At 47.9% G+C, this 14,378-nt stretch overlaps 2 protein-coding genes across 3 annotated transcripts in view; one reads left to right on the top strand and one right to left on the bottom strand.

The window, feature by feature from the left end:
- Positions 1 to 3,131, top strand: part of IGSF3 (immunoglobulin superfamily member 3) — a 77,478-nt gene extending 74,347 nt beyond the window's left edge. For both annotated transcript variants that reach the window (XM_042866764.1, XM_042866763.1), the window contains one exon: positions 85 to 3,131. In XM_042866764.1, coding sequence (XP_042722698.1) covers positions 85 to 335 — 251 coding nt within the window. In that variant the 3' untranslated portion in view covers positions 336 to 3,131. The remainder of the gene's footprint in view (positions 1 to 84) is intronic.
- Positions 3,132 to 3,487: 356 nt separating this feature from the next.
- ADPRH (ADP-ribosylarginine hydrolase) lies at positions 3,488 to 14,058 on the bottom strand. Its single transcript, XM_042866766.1, has 4 exons — positions 13,895 to 14,058; positions 12,285 to 12,631; positions 5,569 to 5,929; positions 3,488 to 4,757 (listed from the first exon to the last, which is right to left on the bottom strand). Exons 1-4 carry the CDS (start codon positions 13,948 to 13,950, stop codon positions 4,364 to 4,366), a joined length of 1,158 nt encoding a protein of 385 aa, XP_042722700.1. The 5' UTR covers positions 13,951 to 14,058; the 3' UTR covers positions 3,488 to 4,363.
- Positions 14,059 to 14,378: the final 320 nt, after the last annotated feature.

The following is a 14,378-nucleotide window of genomic DNA, read 5'->3' as shown; positions in this document are numbered from 1 at the left end:
TAAGCGTTTGATTTTATGTTTCTGAAAGTTTGTGGGCTGTTGCATTACAGAAGGTATAAAATGTGATATCTTTCATCTTTTCAGGTTCCACCCTGCAGTCTGTCATCTGCTCCAATGATGCCCTCTTCTACTTTGTCTTCTTCTACCCATTCCCCATCTTCGGCATCTTGATCATCACCATCCTCCTGGTGCGGTTCAAGAGCCGGAACTCCAGCAAGAATTCGGAGGGCAAAAACGGGGTTCCCTTGCTGTGGATCAAAGAGCCGCACCTCAACTACTCACCCACTTGCCTAGAGCCACCGGTGCTCAGCATCCACCCAGGAACCATAGACTAAAGGGGCAGAGGCTCTCAGGGGGACATGCAGAGAGAGAGAGAGGCAGAGGCACGCCAGGAGCCCTGAGGAAGAGTGGTTCTTGTTGTTCTTGTTTCAGTTGTTTCAGCGTCTGTGCTGTGATGCAGCAGCTGAGCTCTGTGAAGCGCACAGCCAGCATGGATGGGAAGGTCTAAGGCTTCTTCCAGCACGTGTGGGAATGCACCCAGCCACTGAGACAGACCAGAGGTCTGTGCGTTTGCTGTACATAGCGGATATTCCTCTTGTTAATTTTTGATGCCATCAATTGTTGTCCTTTGGGACGTTACTTTTTTGTCGTCGTTTCTGTTTAGTCTCCCAAAGAACTGTAGGCTTTCCCCTCTCTCCACGGAGCAAGAAGTTCCTGGGGTGCTTTTGGTCCTGGGACCATCTCTATGGAGGTCAATGTGTCTGTTTACCAAAACAGACCTTGTTTTTCCTCCTTATACTCTGTGCCATGGTGAAGAAGGTCTTTTTCCCAAGGTGTGCTGAGCCAGCTACTCCTCTTTGACATCAGATAACGCCAGGACCATGTCCTGATGGGCAGGTTGGGGTTTTAGGAAGTCCATCTCAAAACTGGCTTTGTCCTCATCATCTTTGTGCCTCCACATTACTGTTCTAGAGAAGGCAGTACTGTTCTGGGAGGAGGCAATTCACCTTTTGGGAGCATTTCCTGATACTGGAGAACCTGAATGCTCAGTGCACTCGAAATTGGGACAAAAGCAGTTTTGTTTGTCTCCAGGAACTGAATGAGGGGATGGAAGGAAGATACCTGAAAGCTCTGACTTTGTTGGTTGCCAAGAGAGTCCTCTTACAGTCCAGTATACCAGAGATTGGCTTCTCCGTGTCTCCATGCTGCCACCTCTGACAAGGCAGCTCCCCTCTGTGCCCTGCTTGCCTGGGATGGGTGGCTGGATCCAGTCTCTGAAGGCTTCAACTTGACCAAAGTAGTGACTAAAGGAAGGGGGAAAGAGAAAGTACCAGAGGTTGGATTCCCAGTCCCTGGGTGGCTCAGCCAAGGAGCCCAGTCACAGACACACAGCGAGGACATGCAGGTAACCTCGTGTCACCAGGGTTCCCCGCTCCTTGCACTGCTTCCCAGCACTAGCTTGGACTGGATAAGGGGCCTGCGGCACATCTATGCCCTGGGGGCTCCCATGTCCCTCTGGGTTGAGAGAAATGTCCTATGTATGTGTCTGTGTATGCCATCTCCAGGACTTCAGGAGGAAGTCAGGAGGAGAAACCATTTCACCGTAAGCCCTCTCTCCTGGCAAAGTCATCTGCTTTTGTTGTGCACAACCTCTGTGACAGGAAATGCTGTTCTTTCTGTGAAAGATATGGCTCTCACAAAGCAAACTGGGGCTCTCTCCACATGGGGCACCTGTGTTCAAGTACCCCATACTGCCAAGTACCCCTGTTGTGTCCTGTGGAGGAAACCGCCTCCTCCCCGATACACCTTAAACATTTTGTCTGGCGGAAGAAAGTGTTTGCCAAAAACGGCCTTTTGTTGTCTTCCTTGATGTCTTCCTGGCAAATCCAGCCATTTATTTCTTGCAGCATGGCTGAAACCAACTGGGGCAGATGGGTGCAACTACAAGACCCCCCGCCTCGTCTGAGAGAGGTGCCATGCCTACAGCTGCTGTCCTCTTCAGGAGGGTCAGACAGATCTTCGAGAAGAGAAGGGAACTTCAGGAGATGCTCTGTAGCACTCATGGGGTTGGTCCCCAATGCCTTGATAATTTGGTGGTGAAGCCTCAGGTGGGAGATCTGCACAGCACATTCTCTAGAAGATGAGCTACAAGTGGAGCTTGCATCTTCCCACATGGATGCAGACAGTCCCATTCCAGTGATGGGGGAGCCCGCCAGACCTTTGATGTCGACCACCTCTACTCCTTCACAAGAATGGTATTTGGTTCTTCCACTGAGAAGCCCAAATTTCACTCACCCTCTGCAAAGTCTCTCTCCTTGAGACATAATTGCTTACTGGCCCCATATGCATAATTATGCATAATATCACCGTTCTATATATATATACATATATATATACATACATACCACGCACCCACGCACTTGTCTTCCCTTTCTGGATAAGAAGTCTGCAAAGAGAGGAGTGGGATGAAAAGCGAATGGAACTGAAGAACCACGACACGAACAACAGCAGCTGCAGCCAGTGGATATTGTTTCATAAATTTAGTGTCACTTGTACATACTGCTTGAGGGTAGGAACTGCAATTCATTTCAGCTTTAAAGGAAAAAGAGAAAGTCAGCAGGAGCTCTTCTTCCAGCGCATGCGCTGCATCTGAACCGAGCTCCTCCTCCCAGCCTGCTGCCTCAACAGCGCTGCCCAGACCAGGGCTCTGGTGGAGGGCTTTCCCCTGGCCCCCTCTCCATGGCCAGAACTGGTCCCTCCCCAGCCCAGCAGCTCTTGCACCAAGCCCAGGCTTTGCCAGGAAGCGGCGCCTGTGATGGTCCAGAAAGTATCTTGCCAGTGACGTTTCTTCATTGTTCTGGCAGTGTGTTGCCCAGTCTCAGACGTCTCTGTTTTTATAGGCGAACTCTAATGAGTTTCAACATTAAGCTTTTCAGACCACTCTCTCTGCTGTAACTTTCTATTATGAACCCAAGATGAAAGAGAGATAGCTTATCCATGCATGATGTCGGAAAAATGTTTGGGATTTTTTTTTAAAGAACAAAAAAAACTTTGTACTATGTTGCACTAAAACATGTTTTATACAACACACCCGAGAACTGTAGTAAACTGTGTTGAAATTGTGACTCATACTGCTGCTGGTGTTTGTCTGATCTGGGCTTTCATTGCGCCTTTATGCACAGTCTCTGCATAGCGGTGTGCTGAATTCCAGAGCCAACTCCCCCTGTTGGGCAGCCTTTCCCTCCAGCCCTGTTCTCCACTGCAATAACTCCATCCTCCCCAGCAGTGCTTCACTACTAATCCAGGTGGAGCCTGTGGGCACCGTGCCCCCTCTGGCTCTCCCAGCATACTCTCCCTTCCCATCTCCTTCTTCATCCCACCATGGAAAATAGCATTTAACAGAGACATTCCAGGGCGATGTATTGAGTGGGACACGCTGTTTTTGAAATTGCTCTTGAAATAATAAGTATTTTACTGTGCAATAGTCTGGATTTGAAGAAACATTTTTTAATGGAATAATACATGATAAGTGGTAAGCAAATAACCATTAACACCAATAACCATCGCTGTAAGCAGGTAAGTATAATTGAGTACAGAAGCTGCTGAAGTTGATGTAAAATGCAACTTCCTAATGTTCTCCTTATACCCACCCTTATCTTCAATACAGGTGTGGTCAGCAGGGCTTACGTCCTCTGTTAACCAAACTGAGTGTGATACATTCCTACAGATATAGCAGAAGTGCCATGAAGCTGCACAATGCACTTGAGATGCAACGGCAGAGTTTCTGTTTCTTTCTATGCTCATACAAAACAGAACAAAAAAAAAAGCAATCTGCTAAAATAATCATGTAAGAAAGCTTTCTTGTTCCTGAGGCAACTGGCTGTTTGCTTGCTCTCCTAGCAGGCTGAGGCAATTTCTGTTGTATTCACTGTGCAGAGGAGGAGAGCTTTTAGAGCTGGTGACAGTTCTCACTGACAGTACAGTACAAGGTAATGAGCTTGTATTAGCCATTGCTGGTTTACTGCAAAGCAGCTCTGCCAGTCCTGTAGTCAGGCATGAGAATCCCTGATCCTCTCCGGCATGCTTAGAGTGGGAGGACCTTGTTTTGGGGCAGCTTGTTTGCATTTTGCTGCCTGTCCAGCTGCTGGAGCATTGCTGGCAGCGCTGCAGTGGGTGCTCCTCCTCTACTTAAGACTCAACCACTGTGCAAAGGAGGAGGAAATTCTCAGCTCAGCTGCTTGCAGGTTGGGTACACTGCTGTATGCTCCCATCAAACCACCACCAAGCCCTCAAATGGTCTCCGTGCTGAAGCGAGCACACTGACAGAAAATGCAAGCCTCATCGTGGCCTACCCTCAAGTACATTAAGCCTGGGAAATACGGTACAACTCCTTGGCCACCTGCTCCAGGCGCTCCCTGTACTCCAGGTCAGTGTAGAGGGAGGAGGCAATGCCACGGAAGCCATGCATGGCCCCCCACCAGCAAGCTGCAATGGCAGCGGTGGAGTCACTGTCTCCCCCGTGGAAGAAAGCACGGTGAGCCAGCTCTGTCCAGGAGTCCCCTGCACCCAGCAGTGCATCGTAGGCAATCATGGGGGCATCGTGCCCACTGCTGCCCCCCCAGCCACTGTAGCTGAGGGAGGTGTAAAAAGAGTCCCTCTCTTCCACACCATACTTGGAGGGGAAGGTGGGTGGCGAGACCCCATCCAAGATGCCTCTCTCTTCCAGGTACGCTTTCCATTGCTTTTCAAAGTAAGACCTAGAATCACAGAATCATTACAGTTGGAAAAGATCACTAAAATCACCCAGTCCAACCACCAGCCCGTTCCCACCATGCCCACTAGCCGTGTCCCTCAGTGCCACAATGGTTCTTGAACACTTCAGGGACTGTCACTCTCCCACCGCCCTGAGCGGCCTGTGCCACTGCCTCTTTCTGAGAAGAGATGTTTCCTAATTTCCAACCTGAACCTACAGTAAGAGGAGTCCTGCTGCCAAATCATACAGCTGAAAACATGCCACCCAAAGAGCCCGGAGCGGCAGCTCAGCATCAAGACAGGCATCCCCCGTTGTTGGAAGGGACAGGATTTACAGTAAGAGGCACTGAGATTTCCCCTATCTTCAGCCACATGGGTGAAGGCAGCCTAGCACCTGCCGCTGTCACCTCAAAGGATTCAAAGGCTCAGACCGAGAACTGAGTCATCCATAAGATTCAGAGTGCCTCTGTGCAGAGCTACACTGGGTGCACGTCCCCATTTGGTTACCACTTTCAGACTGAGCTCAGCCCCTTGCCTGGTTCTGTTCCCCAGCCCAGCTTCTCATCTTTCATCAGATCATGGCTGAGATGAAAAGCCTGGCTGCCTTATATCGGGTCCAAAAAGCGCTACGTGACACTAAACCTGCCATTTGTATGTTAGATGCATTTTTCCCAAACCCGTCAGATCCCATGGCAGGGATGCGCTGCTCTAAGAGTCCACCATAACGTGGCTCCTCAAGCTTAGGTACGAACAGAGCTCACCCTCCTGTGCTCTAGGTTCACTTTGCTCCCCACAGAACCCATCCCAGCAGCTCACCAGTGCTTCATGTTCTCCTCCACGGAGGAACCAGCGCTGCTCACGTAGGCCTTGGCACTCGGCAGCACATCCAGCAGCCGCTTCCCCCAGGCCAGGGGCGGCACGCCATTCACTGCAAGTGCAGTGAAGAGAGCAGAGGCCAGGGAGCCCAGGTAGCCGGTGGGGTTGTGGTGAGTCATCCGGCCGCTCTCAATACTGACTTTCACCAGCGTGTCCAGCTCAGCAGCACGGTGGAAACGCAGCCCGATGCACATGGAGCGCATGGCAGCACCGCAGCCACCCCCGCTGGGGCTGAAGGGAGCCTTCCAGGTCTCCGGTCTTGCCGGGTCCAGTTTCAGTGCATTGTCCATACATGTTCCACCTGGGCAGGGAGAGAGAGCCGGTGCTGGTAACGTGCCCCTCCGCACTGGAGCACAGTGCTTGCCGGTGCTGCATGCAGGGTGGTCTCCCAGGGACCGTTATTTGGCGTAAGGGATTCAGGCTTCCCTGAGAAAACAGCTGCTGTCTCCTGCCTGAAATTGCCAGCGTACCCTGGGTATACATTCCCAGCGAGAGCCAATCGTTCTGGTTTGTGAAAATAATTAAAAAGCCCAGGGAGGTAAAAAACAATCCCCTGCTGATTTATGTGTGTAACCGTTACTGTTAATATTTGCATTTCATGTTTCTTGATAGCATCTGTAAAGCACACGTACTGTATGTGCTAGGTATGTTACGCACACACGGGACTAGAGACCTAGATGGACATAAGCAGAAGGGAAATTTGGAGGGCCATCAGAGCACCTCGATCCCAACTCACTGCAAGAATGAGTATCTCTCCTTTTTTTCCTGATAGCTGTTCAACTCTTAAACAGGAGCCGTTAATGACAGAGAGCCACCATCCTGCCCAGGAATCCTTCCCAGTGCCTCGGCCACTAGGAAATGTTCTCTGCAAGAAACCCAGATCTCCCTCACTGCAGTTTTGCTTTGTCGGAAAGTGATAAATCAAGTACTTGCCTCGTGGCAACAAGGTTGTGTGTATCTGGCTTTGCCGTGTTTCTCCTAACTCAGCTGAAGAACGACTGCAGTTGCTCTCTGAGCAGAGCCACTAGCAGCTAACTGTGCTGAGACTGCAAAAGGTGCGGTGAGCGCAGCCCAGCAGCACTGCCCAGCAGGCAGAAGATTCTGCGTGGCTGAGAGCTCAGACCCAAAGGGCCACACGTACCATACGTATCCCCACAGACCTACCCACCCTGAACTGTTCTCCCCAGCTTGAGACAATGAGTGTTTTCAGGCTTCTTTAACATCCTACCGTAATCAGAGCTACAGTTTTGTTATGCAAAGTATTTCACAGAATTGTAGGTGTTGGAAGTGATCTCTGGAGATCATCTAGGCCAGCCCCCATTTAATAGTTTTCTTAAATTCCCTTCTAATTTTTAAATTATACAAGTGGTGATGGTCCATTCTCCACTCTATTCAACACTTTGTCCCTACTCCTCAGCTCTCTCTTGCTCCAGGCAGACCACCTGGCCCAACCGCAGCCCAGCTCTGCGTCTCCTCAAGTGGGATGGCACACACTGACTTCTCTCTGCCTGCCCTCATCCCTTTCCTATTTCTGCTATTCACTTTTCAAAACAGTGATTCTGCTTTTTCCTGTGCTGCAGTTTTGGTAACACGTTAGTTAGCCCAACACATCCATAGGTAAAGCCACCTGTGCAAATGCATCTAAATTTCAGTATGCAGATACTTTCCTTGACTTCAGCCATGAAACAAGTTGGGAGTGCTAAGCATCCGGTTTGTGTGCAAGGAAGGGCAAACAAGTTTCAAATATCAAATATCAAAAATACATTATTTTTCACTCCCTTTTGCTTTGGCCTTTTTACCTATTTTTACCAGTTCTAAAATATTTCTCCTCCAGCAGAGAATAAAGTCATGAGTGGATTTCAGGTACCTTCATTTGACTTTTTCAGTATGTTAGACAACAGCAAAGCTGGATTTGAAAGGCTGGGGTTCTCCCACCGTTTTGTTCCTCGTGCTCACTTAGAAAGCTGAGATAAGTGGGAGAGCGTATGAAGATTGCTCAAGAAACTTCATGTTACCAGGCATTTCTGCTATCTCAGGTGCAGTTTGACCTGCATGTCCCAGGACCTTGCTAGTCACAGTGAGACACTGCACTACATACTCTGCAGAACAGTTTACTTCTTTACTTGCACACATAAGCTTGGCAATAGGACTTGGTATATGGCTGTCTATTTTACAGCTCCCTTGTAATAATCAAAATACATCCAAATCCAAGCACAGTTCTAAGATTGCCTCCTAGCCATGTGTTAGCAATAAATCACAGTTGGCTGCTGTCAGGAATAAGGTCACATGGATGATTTCATGGTCCTGATCTGAGTGTCTGTAGCATCCTTCTTTTTCTGACAGAGTTGCTACATTATAGGCATATTAGATAGGTGTGGGATGCAAGCTCTGTGCTTGCTCGCTCTGAGTGGTTGCCTCAAACTGAAAATGTAGCTTCACCCTGTTGCTTTCAGACTGTTCATCCAGCCAGCCTGTCAGCTGAAATGAACTTTGAGAATGGGAACAGCCTATGCAAGGGTTCCCCATAGGAAAAAAAAGCAGGTTGCCGATCAGCGCAGCCCACGCTGTCAGGCTACTTTCATTCTCATGAATTCCCCACAGCATGACCCAGGCACAAACCTGTGCTGCAATTTCACCAGCCTCAGCCATAGTATGCCTACGTGCCGGCCTCTGGTGTGATGCTTGTGTCGCACACTGCCCAGTAGATGAGCCCTGCTGCTTTTGCTCGGCCCAGACCCAAAACCTGGCTCTGCCCAGATGTTCTTGATGCATCCTTCAAGGCCAGGTTGAATGTGGCCTTGGGCATCTGATCCACTGGGTGATATACCTGCCCATGGCAGGGAGTTGGAGCTGAGCGAGCTTTAAGGTCTCTTCCAACCCAAACCATTCTGTGATTCTGTGACTTGGCCTGCAGGAGATTTACAGAGGGAAAACTGCAGGGCCACACTTCTCAGCTGGAGGTGGGCATGGTGTTTGATAAGGACTGGCAAAACTGATCTAACTGAACAGTTACGAGGTTCCTTCTACGATGTCTCAAATTAGGCATTGCATTCAAGCCTCTAAAGAAGCTTTCTATGGAATGGATTAGTTCAGTGCTGGCTGCTCCACATCAAAACTGTTAAGAGTGCCAGCAGTATAATTTCCAGCTTTGTTAGGATTAACTGAAAATTGAAGCATTTTTCAAATCGATATGTACTATGTTTATACGCCTATAAGAAGACCCCAAAAGATTGTATTGGACAAAACCATGATTATTAAAAAAGTTGTGCCAATCATCCTATGTGTCCTTAGTTAGATGGACCTCTTGGTGAGGACAGAGAGCAAAGGAACCAGGGCAGCTTAAAATCAAAATCTGCCCAACAAAAAGAAAAAGAACTTCGCAATCCTGTTGAAACTGTGAGGAAAACATTTTGTCAGGGCATTTTTGGGCAGGTTGAGAGCAGGCAACAAAACAGGGCAGAGAAGAAGCGAGACTGTTCTTTCATTAGCTGCAATGAAAGGAAAATGAGGAAGATGACAAGGCTTAAGCTGTTTTGCAATAACAAGCAAACAGTTACTTGCACAATATGCATATTACTTTAGGACATCACCACTAATGCCCTGCAAACGAAAAGAAAAAAGTAGAACGAAGCAGTGCACAACAGCTAGGGCTCTCAAGATTTAAGTAGTACTGTAAATTATGTGCTTTTAAACAGTTAACAAGTTCCATCATTGGAAAACTGATGATGGGAGACTGAGCTGAAATCATGCTCTTGGGCCTTTTGAAAATCAGATTTTGGAGGAACTGCTGTAGGAGTCTCTGAAACCAGAAACTCTGGAAGCCTACTAAATCCTGGTTAGGAATTCTTTCACTAACAATGAGAACTGAAAAGTGACCTGAGGAGGGGACTGTTCCAAGGAAAGAAGAAATAGAAGCAAAAAGTCTGAAGAAAGCTGGATTGAGAAAGTTGCACCATGTACAACTAGATGGTATTTCTGGAATAGAATAATATCATAGAATCACAGAATCATAGAATGCCCTAGGTTGAAAAGGACCATGATGATCTAGGGTCCCCAACCATTAGACCAGCTGCCCAGAGCCACAATAAGCTTTCATTCCATTTATCTAGACTCTTACATGAATGCAAACGGTAACGGTTGGTTAAGAATTGTCAGTACATATAACAAAGGTGGGTTAAAACAACCGTGTAGCCATAGGTAGAAGACTTAGAAACAGAATGAAAGGCAACGTTTTAAAGAAGAAGGCTTACTGGAGAGCTGTGCAGGCCGAGTATTATATCATGAAAAAAGAAATATGGTCGGGGCTGTGACACATCACAAAAAGCCATAATGGGTGTAGGGATTAACTTGGCATTGAATTAAGACAATGAGATAGACGACCTTTGTCTCTGCTGTGACTGGCTGATGACTAATAAAGTTGTGGGAATCCCTTCATTATCATAGGTTTTGGTTTTCAGATCTGGATTCCCTTGCGTAGGTGAGCAATGTGACTTTCCCCCACCATTCTGGGGGAATCTCCTCTCTATTGGGTGAAAATTGCAACAGCAAATTTCCATTCTCAACCTTAAAAGCTGCAATTCCCCAGTGAGTATTCAATTGGTCCAGAAAAGCATCATCTCAGGTTATACTCTCAGTTACAATCTATTCTGAATTGCTGTAACAAGTTACTGACAGGCAACTTCTACTGTTAGGACTTATCATTATGTCACGGAGACCCTGAACTGCAGACAGCTTTTCAGGATACGAATTAGGCATTCCCTTTAGTAGTTTGTTAGTGAGCATTAAACAGCTTGGTCTTAGATTTCAGCTTTCAGAGGCCAAGGCAAGCCCAATTCCTTCCCTGCGGTTGCAGCAGGAGCGCTCCTGAATGTATTTTCAATAGAAAAGAGCATTTTCAATAGACTTCCATTTTTTCCATAGTTTCCCTCCACTCCAAAATGTTTTGATGTCAGTGTCCATGGACACAGTTCCCACTAACTAAGCTTCACATCTTTATTTAGCCAGCTAACCTGGCCTTTCCTTGTTACTCCAATTAGTTGCCGTAGCTCATTTATTTTGAAATCTTTCATTTCCATATGAGAACAGCTCTGGGGCACAGTTACCCACCTAAAGACTGCAGCAGGCATGCTATAAACCATAGCCATTAATTACTAACATTTCAGTTTTAGACTCTTTTCAGCTCAGGTTTTCGTCACCAAACTCAGATGGCAGAGACAGAGTTAGCTTCCAGTTGTTGTCTCACTGCCAGCTGTGGATGCTCCATCTTGGCAGACTCCGTCAGCTAGGGGACCTACAAGACATTCCTTTGCCAAAACAGCAGTGGTTCTGTTGAAGTTTTAACCTCCTGATGGCTGCTATCCTGGCAAGCATCATTACCCCCTCTTAAATATTTTATTTGTCTTAAATATTTTATTTGTTGTCTACTCTGACAACAGAGATTATCCATCTTATGATGGATAAGAATGCTGATACTTGCATCCTTTATGGGAGGGTTGGAGGTGGCCATGGAAAGGTATGCAGAGTAAATTCCTGCTTGAATTTCTTATCTGGCTTACTACGTAGAAACGCACAGCTCTGTCACTCTATGCTCAGTGACCCTAAAAGAATAATGCAAGGTATTTTCCCAGGAAAACAGTTTTAATGTCAAGCTAGAACATTCATGATATATTTTGGCCTTTCCAAATAGGCAAGTCTGAAACCTATTTATTTTTACTGTATAAACTCGGCATTACATCACAGCATTTGAGTGTTTGCTAGGCAGTTTGTGCTGCCTGAAGTAGCTAAAACTAGCCCAGCCTCAATTGCTCATATTTAATTCAAGCATTTGGATTAAGCTGGGCCATCTGCACAGAAAAAGACAGGGTTGGTCAGCAGGCCTGGGTGAACCAGGAATGACAGCAATATATTGCATCAGCTTGGCCACTGCAGCCTGTCCACTTATCGCTCCTCAAGCTGCCGCACCCTGGCCATCCCTGCTGCTTGTGGGCTGAGCTTTGAACACTGCTTTTAGTTCTGTTTCTGCAGAAACAGAACCTGGAGCTACATGACTCAGAAAAGATAACTGTGACCTGACTGTTCAGCTGCAGAAAGTGGACATGTGGAACTAGCCAAAAGTGGGCTTTGGGCTTAGTAATTATTCCAAGCAAGGATTTCTGCACTTGTAAATATATTTTATGTGCAATTTTTAGCATTTATTACCAGAAATTCTATATTAACTCTTTGTTTACATGTTCTGCTTTAAGATGGCTCTTCTACATGGCTGAAATCATGCTTTTCTTTTAGGAATGTAGGAAAAGACATATTCCCAGTGCAAAACCTAGCATTCCTCCCCTGAGCTCAAGACGAGGCCTGAAACACCTGTAAGAATGTCTTATAAATGTGAGCAAAATGTTGTCTTCTCTCATCTAGTTCGGAGAAGCCCAAACCACTCCACCCTGCCTTTTTGCTATTCGCTCAGTTCATCCTGAAACTGGTAATGAGCGTAGAAAACTTTTGGCTTGTGCGTGAAATACAACCAATGCAATCAATAGACAAAAGCAGAAGGTGAGAAGCATGGCCAGCCTTGACTCCAAGCTACAGGAAAGTGAGAGATGCTTAGCCACAAGGAGAGAGGAGGCAGAGGGCAGACCTGCCAAGGCAACACAATGAGAGGTAACCTGGAGCTCTGTTGTCCATGTCATTCATGCACTCCTTGTAGTTCTTTGCAATCAGGGAATAGAGATGCGTTAAATCTGGATTCTTCCCAGCAGCTACCAGGGCTTCGGCCGTGGCCAGGTGCATCACTGTGTCATCGCTGACCCTCCAGCCTTTGATGCTGAAATTGCCAAGTCCCCCCATGGCTGCCAGCTCCTTGTGGATGGCCGGGCCGCTTGTCAGGAACTCCCATTTTGCATTGTAGTAGCCCAGCGTGTCCCCCAGTGCACTCAGCACCATTGACGCCACGTAGTTTTCCATCGATTTAGGACACAGGTTTTGCCCCAGGACTGCTTCAATGTAGAAAGCACTACAAAGAAAAGGGAAAAAAAAAAAAAAAAAAAGAGAGGAAGATAATAAAAAAAATAAAATTATTTCTCGGTTTAGTACAACTACTAAACACCTAACATTCAGCAGCCTGGACACTGGGCCCATCACTTAAAGGACTATATGCCTTCAAAGCACACCCTTCTCTGTGGATATTGGCATGCACGTGCAATGTGCAGGCATGTGTTGGTAAGTCTGTGTGGGGCGAGCAGGGAGCGAGGAGGGGATTGTCTCCCTCTATTCTGCCCTTGTAAGGCCCCATTTGGAGTACCACGTCCAAAACTGGAGCCCCCAGTACAGGAAGGATGTGGAGTTGTTGGATTGGATCCAGAGGAGGCCACAGGGATGATCAGAGGGCTGGAATACCTCTCCTACGAAGGCTAAGGGAGCTAGGCTTGTTTAACTTGGAGGAGGCTCCATGGAGACTCATTGCAGCCTTCCAGTACTTGAAGGGAGCTTACAACAAGGTGGCTGACATTTTACATCATTTGATAGTGACGGGACAAGGGGGACTGACTTCAAACTAAAAGAAAGTTTAGATGTTAGGAAGAAGTTCTTTACTCAGAGGCATTGACACAGGCTGCACAGAGAAGCTGTGGATGCCCCATACTTGGAGGTTGGATGGGGCCCTGGGCAGCCTGAGCTGGCGGGGGGCAGCCCTGCCCACGGCAGGGGCTGGGGCTGGATGATCTTTAATGTCCCCCCCAACCTAAGGCATTCTATGATTCTATGAACATGCAGATAATAAATGCACCTCCTTTCAACGTTGTTGCCAAAAGTAGCTCGCAGGAGCCAGGAGATCAGGCTCCCAGTGACTTTCATACCACAAAGATAACTTGAGAGTGAGCCCCACATTTACATAAGCAGGGTGAGTTTGTCTACCCTTCAGCAACATGGGGCAGGGCAAAATGGGCAGAGAGGGGCTCTGACCAACACTAAGCCTGTACCCAGAGGCTGGCTATAGAAGTGTGCATTGATATCAGCAGTCAGGCACCTGAGTGGGTATCGTAAACAACATTTCCCTTCCAGCCAAAACACTTAAAGCCTGCTGCTTTTTACTTCTGCCCTCAATATGGCTAAAGAACCCACTACTCTCCCTTCACCACTTGACTCAGGAAAAACGCCGAAAGAAAAACCACAGACGCAGCAAATATCTGAATTGTTAATCATCACTGTGAGACTTGCTGGGGGAGAGCTGGCTGCTTCCTGCCCACCAGCTTTGCTGCTACCCATCACCACTACTTACAGGGTCAGGATGGTGACCACGGGATGCCGGTATTTTGCACCACCTCGCCCAACCATCGGACAGGGTACCAGCTGATGTTAACAGCCCCTTCCCTGGCCAGTGCAGATCTCCCGGCAGCTGACGAGGCCTCAAGGATGGCAGTGGAAGCGGCGGCAGCGAGTTCATGCGTCATTGCGCTGCGACAGCCCAGCCCAAAAAGAGGGGGAGGAGGGAGGGAGGCCTGCGCTGGCAGCACGGACGCTCTCAGCCATAGCAGCTGCAGTAGGGCTGTGGAGGAGCCCCCACAGCCGCCCTTGAGAGGAAGAAATCACAGTGGCCATGGTCTCAAAGCACAGAGGAAGACAGAGGCTGCCCCAGCTGCAAGGTGGTAGCCAAAGGGAGCACCATTCCTTGCTGCCCCCAACGACCCCACCATGCTTCACACCCATGGCCCCTCCGGCCTCTCTGCTCCAGTGCTTACACCCTGCAGCCTGGCTGCTCCTGT

The sequence above is a fragment of the Lagopus leucura genome, unplaced genomic scaffold, assembly GCF_019238085.1.
Source record: "Lagopus leucura isolate 7727_CA_CO unplaced genomic scaffold, USGS_WTPT01 Super-Scaffold_100001, whole genome shotgun sequence".
NCBI lineage: Eukaryota > Metazoa > Chordata > Aves > Galliformes > Phasianidae > Lagopus > Lagopus leucura.
The sequence above is the reverse complement of the archived record's forward strand: the minus strand, read 5'-3'. Positions and strand labels throughout refer to the sequence as shown.

Bases quoted from the DNA above. Each gene is read 5' to 3' on its own strand.
- ADPRH (XM_042866766.1), bottom strand. From the start codon at position 13,950: ATGGTTGGGCGAGGTGGTGCAAAATACCGGCATCCCGTGGTCACCATC. The intron at 5,930-12,284 runs GTTACCTCTCAT...CTCCCTGCCCAG, and splicing joins CATGGACAACAGAGCTCCAG to GTGGAACATGTATGGACAAT. The intron at 4,758-5,568 runs GTGAGCTGCTGG...CTGTGATTCTAG, and splicing joins GAGGAGAACATGAAGCACTG to GTCTTACTTTGAAAAGCAAT.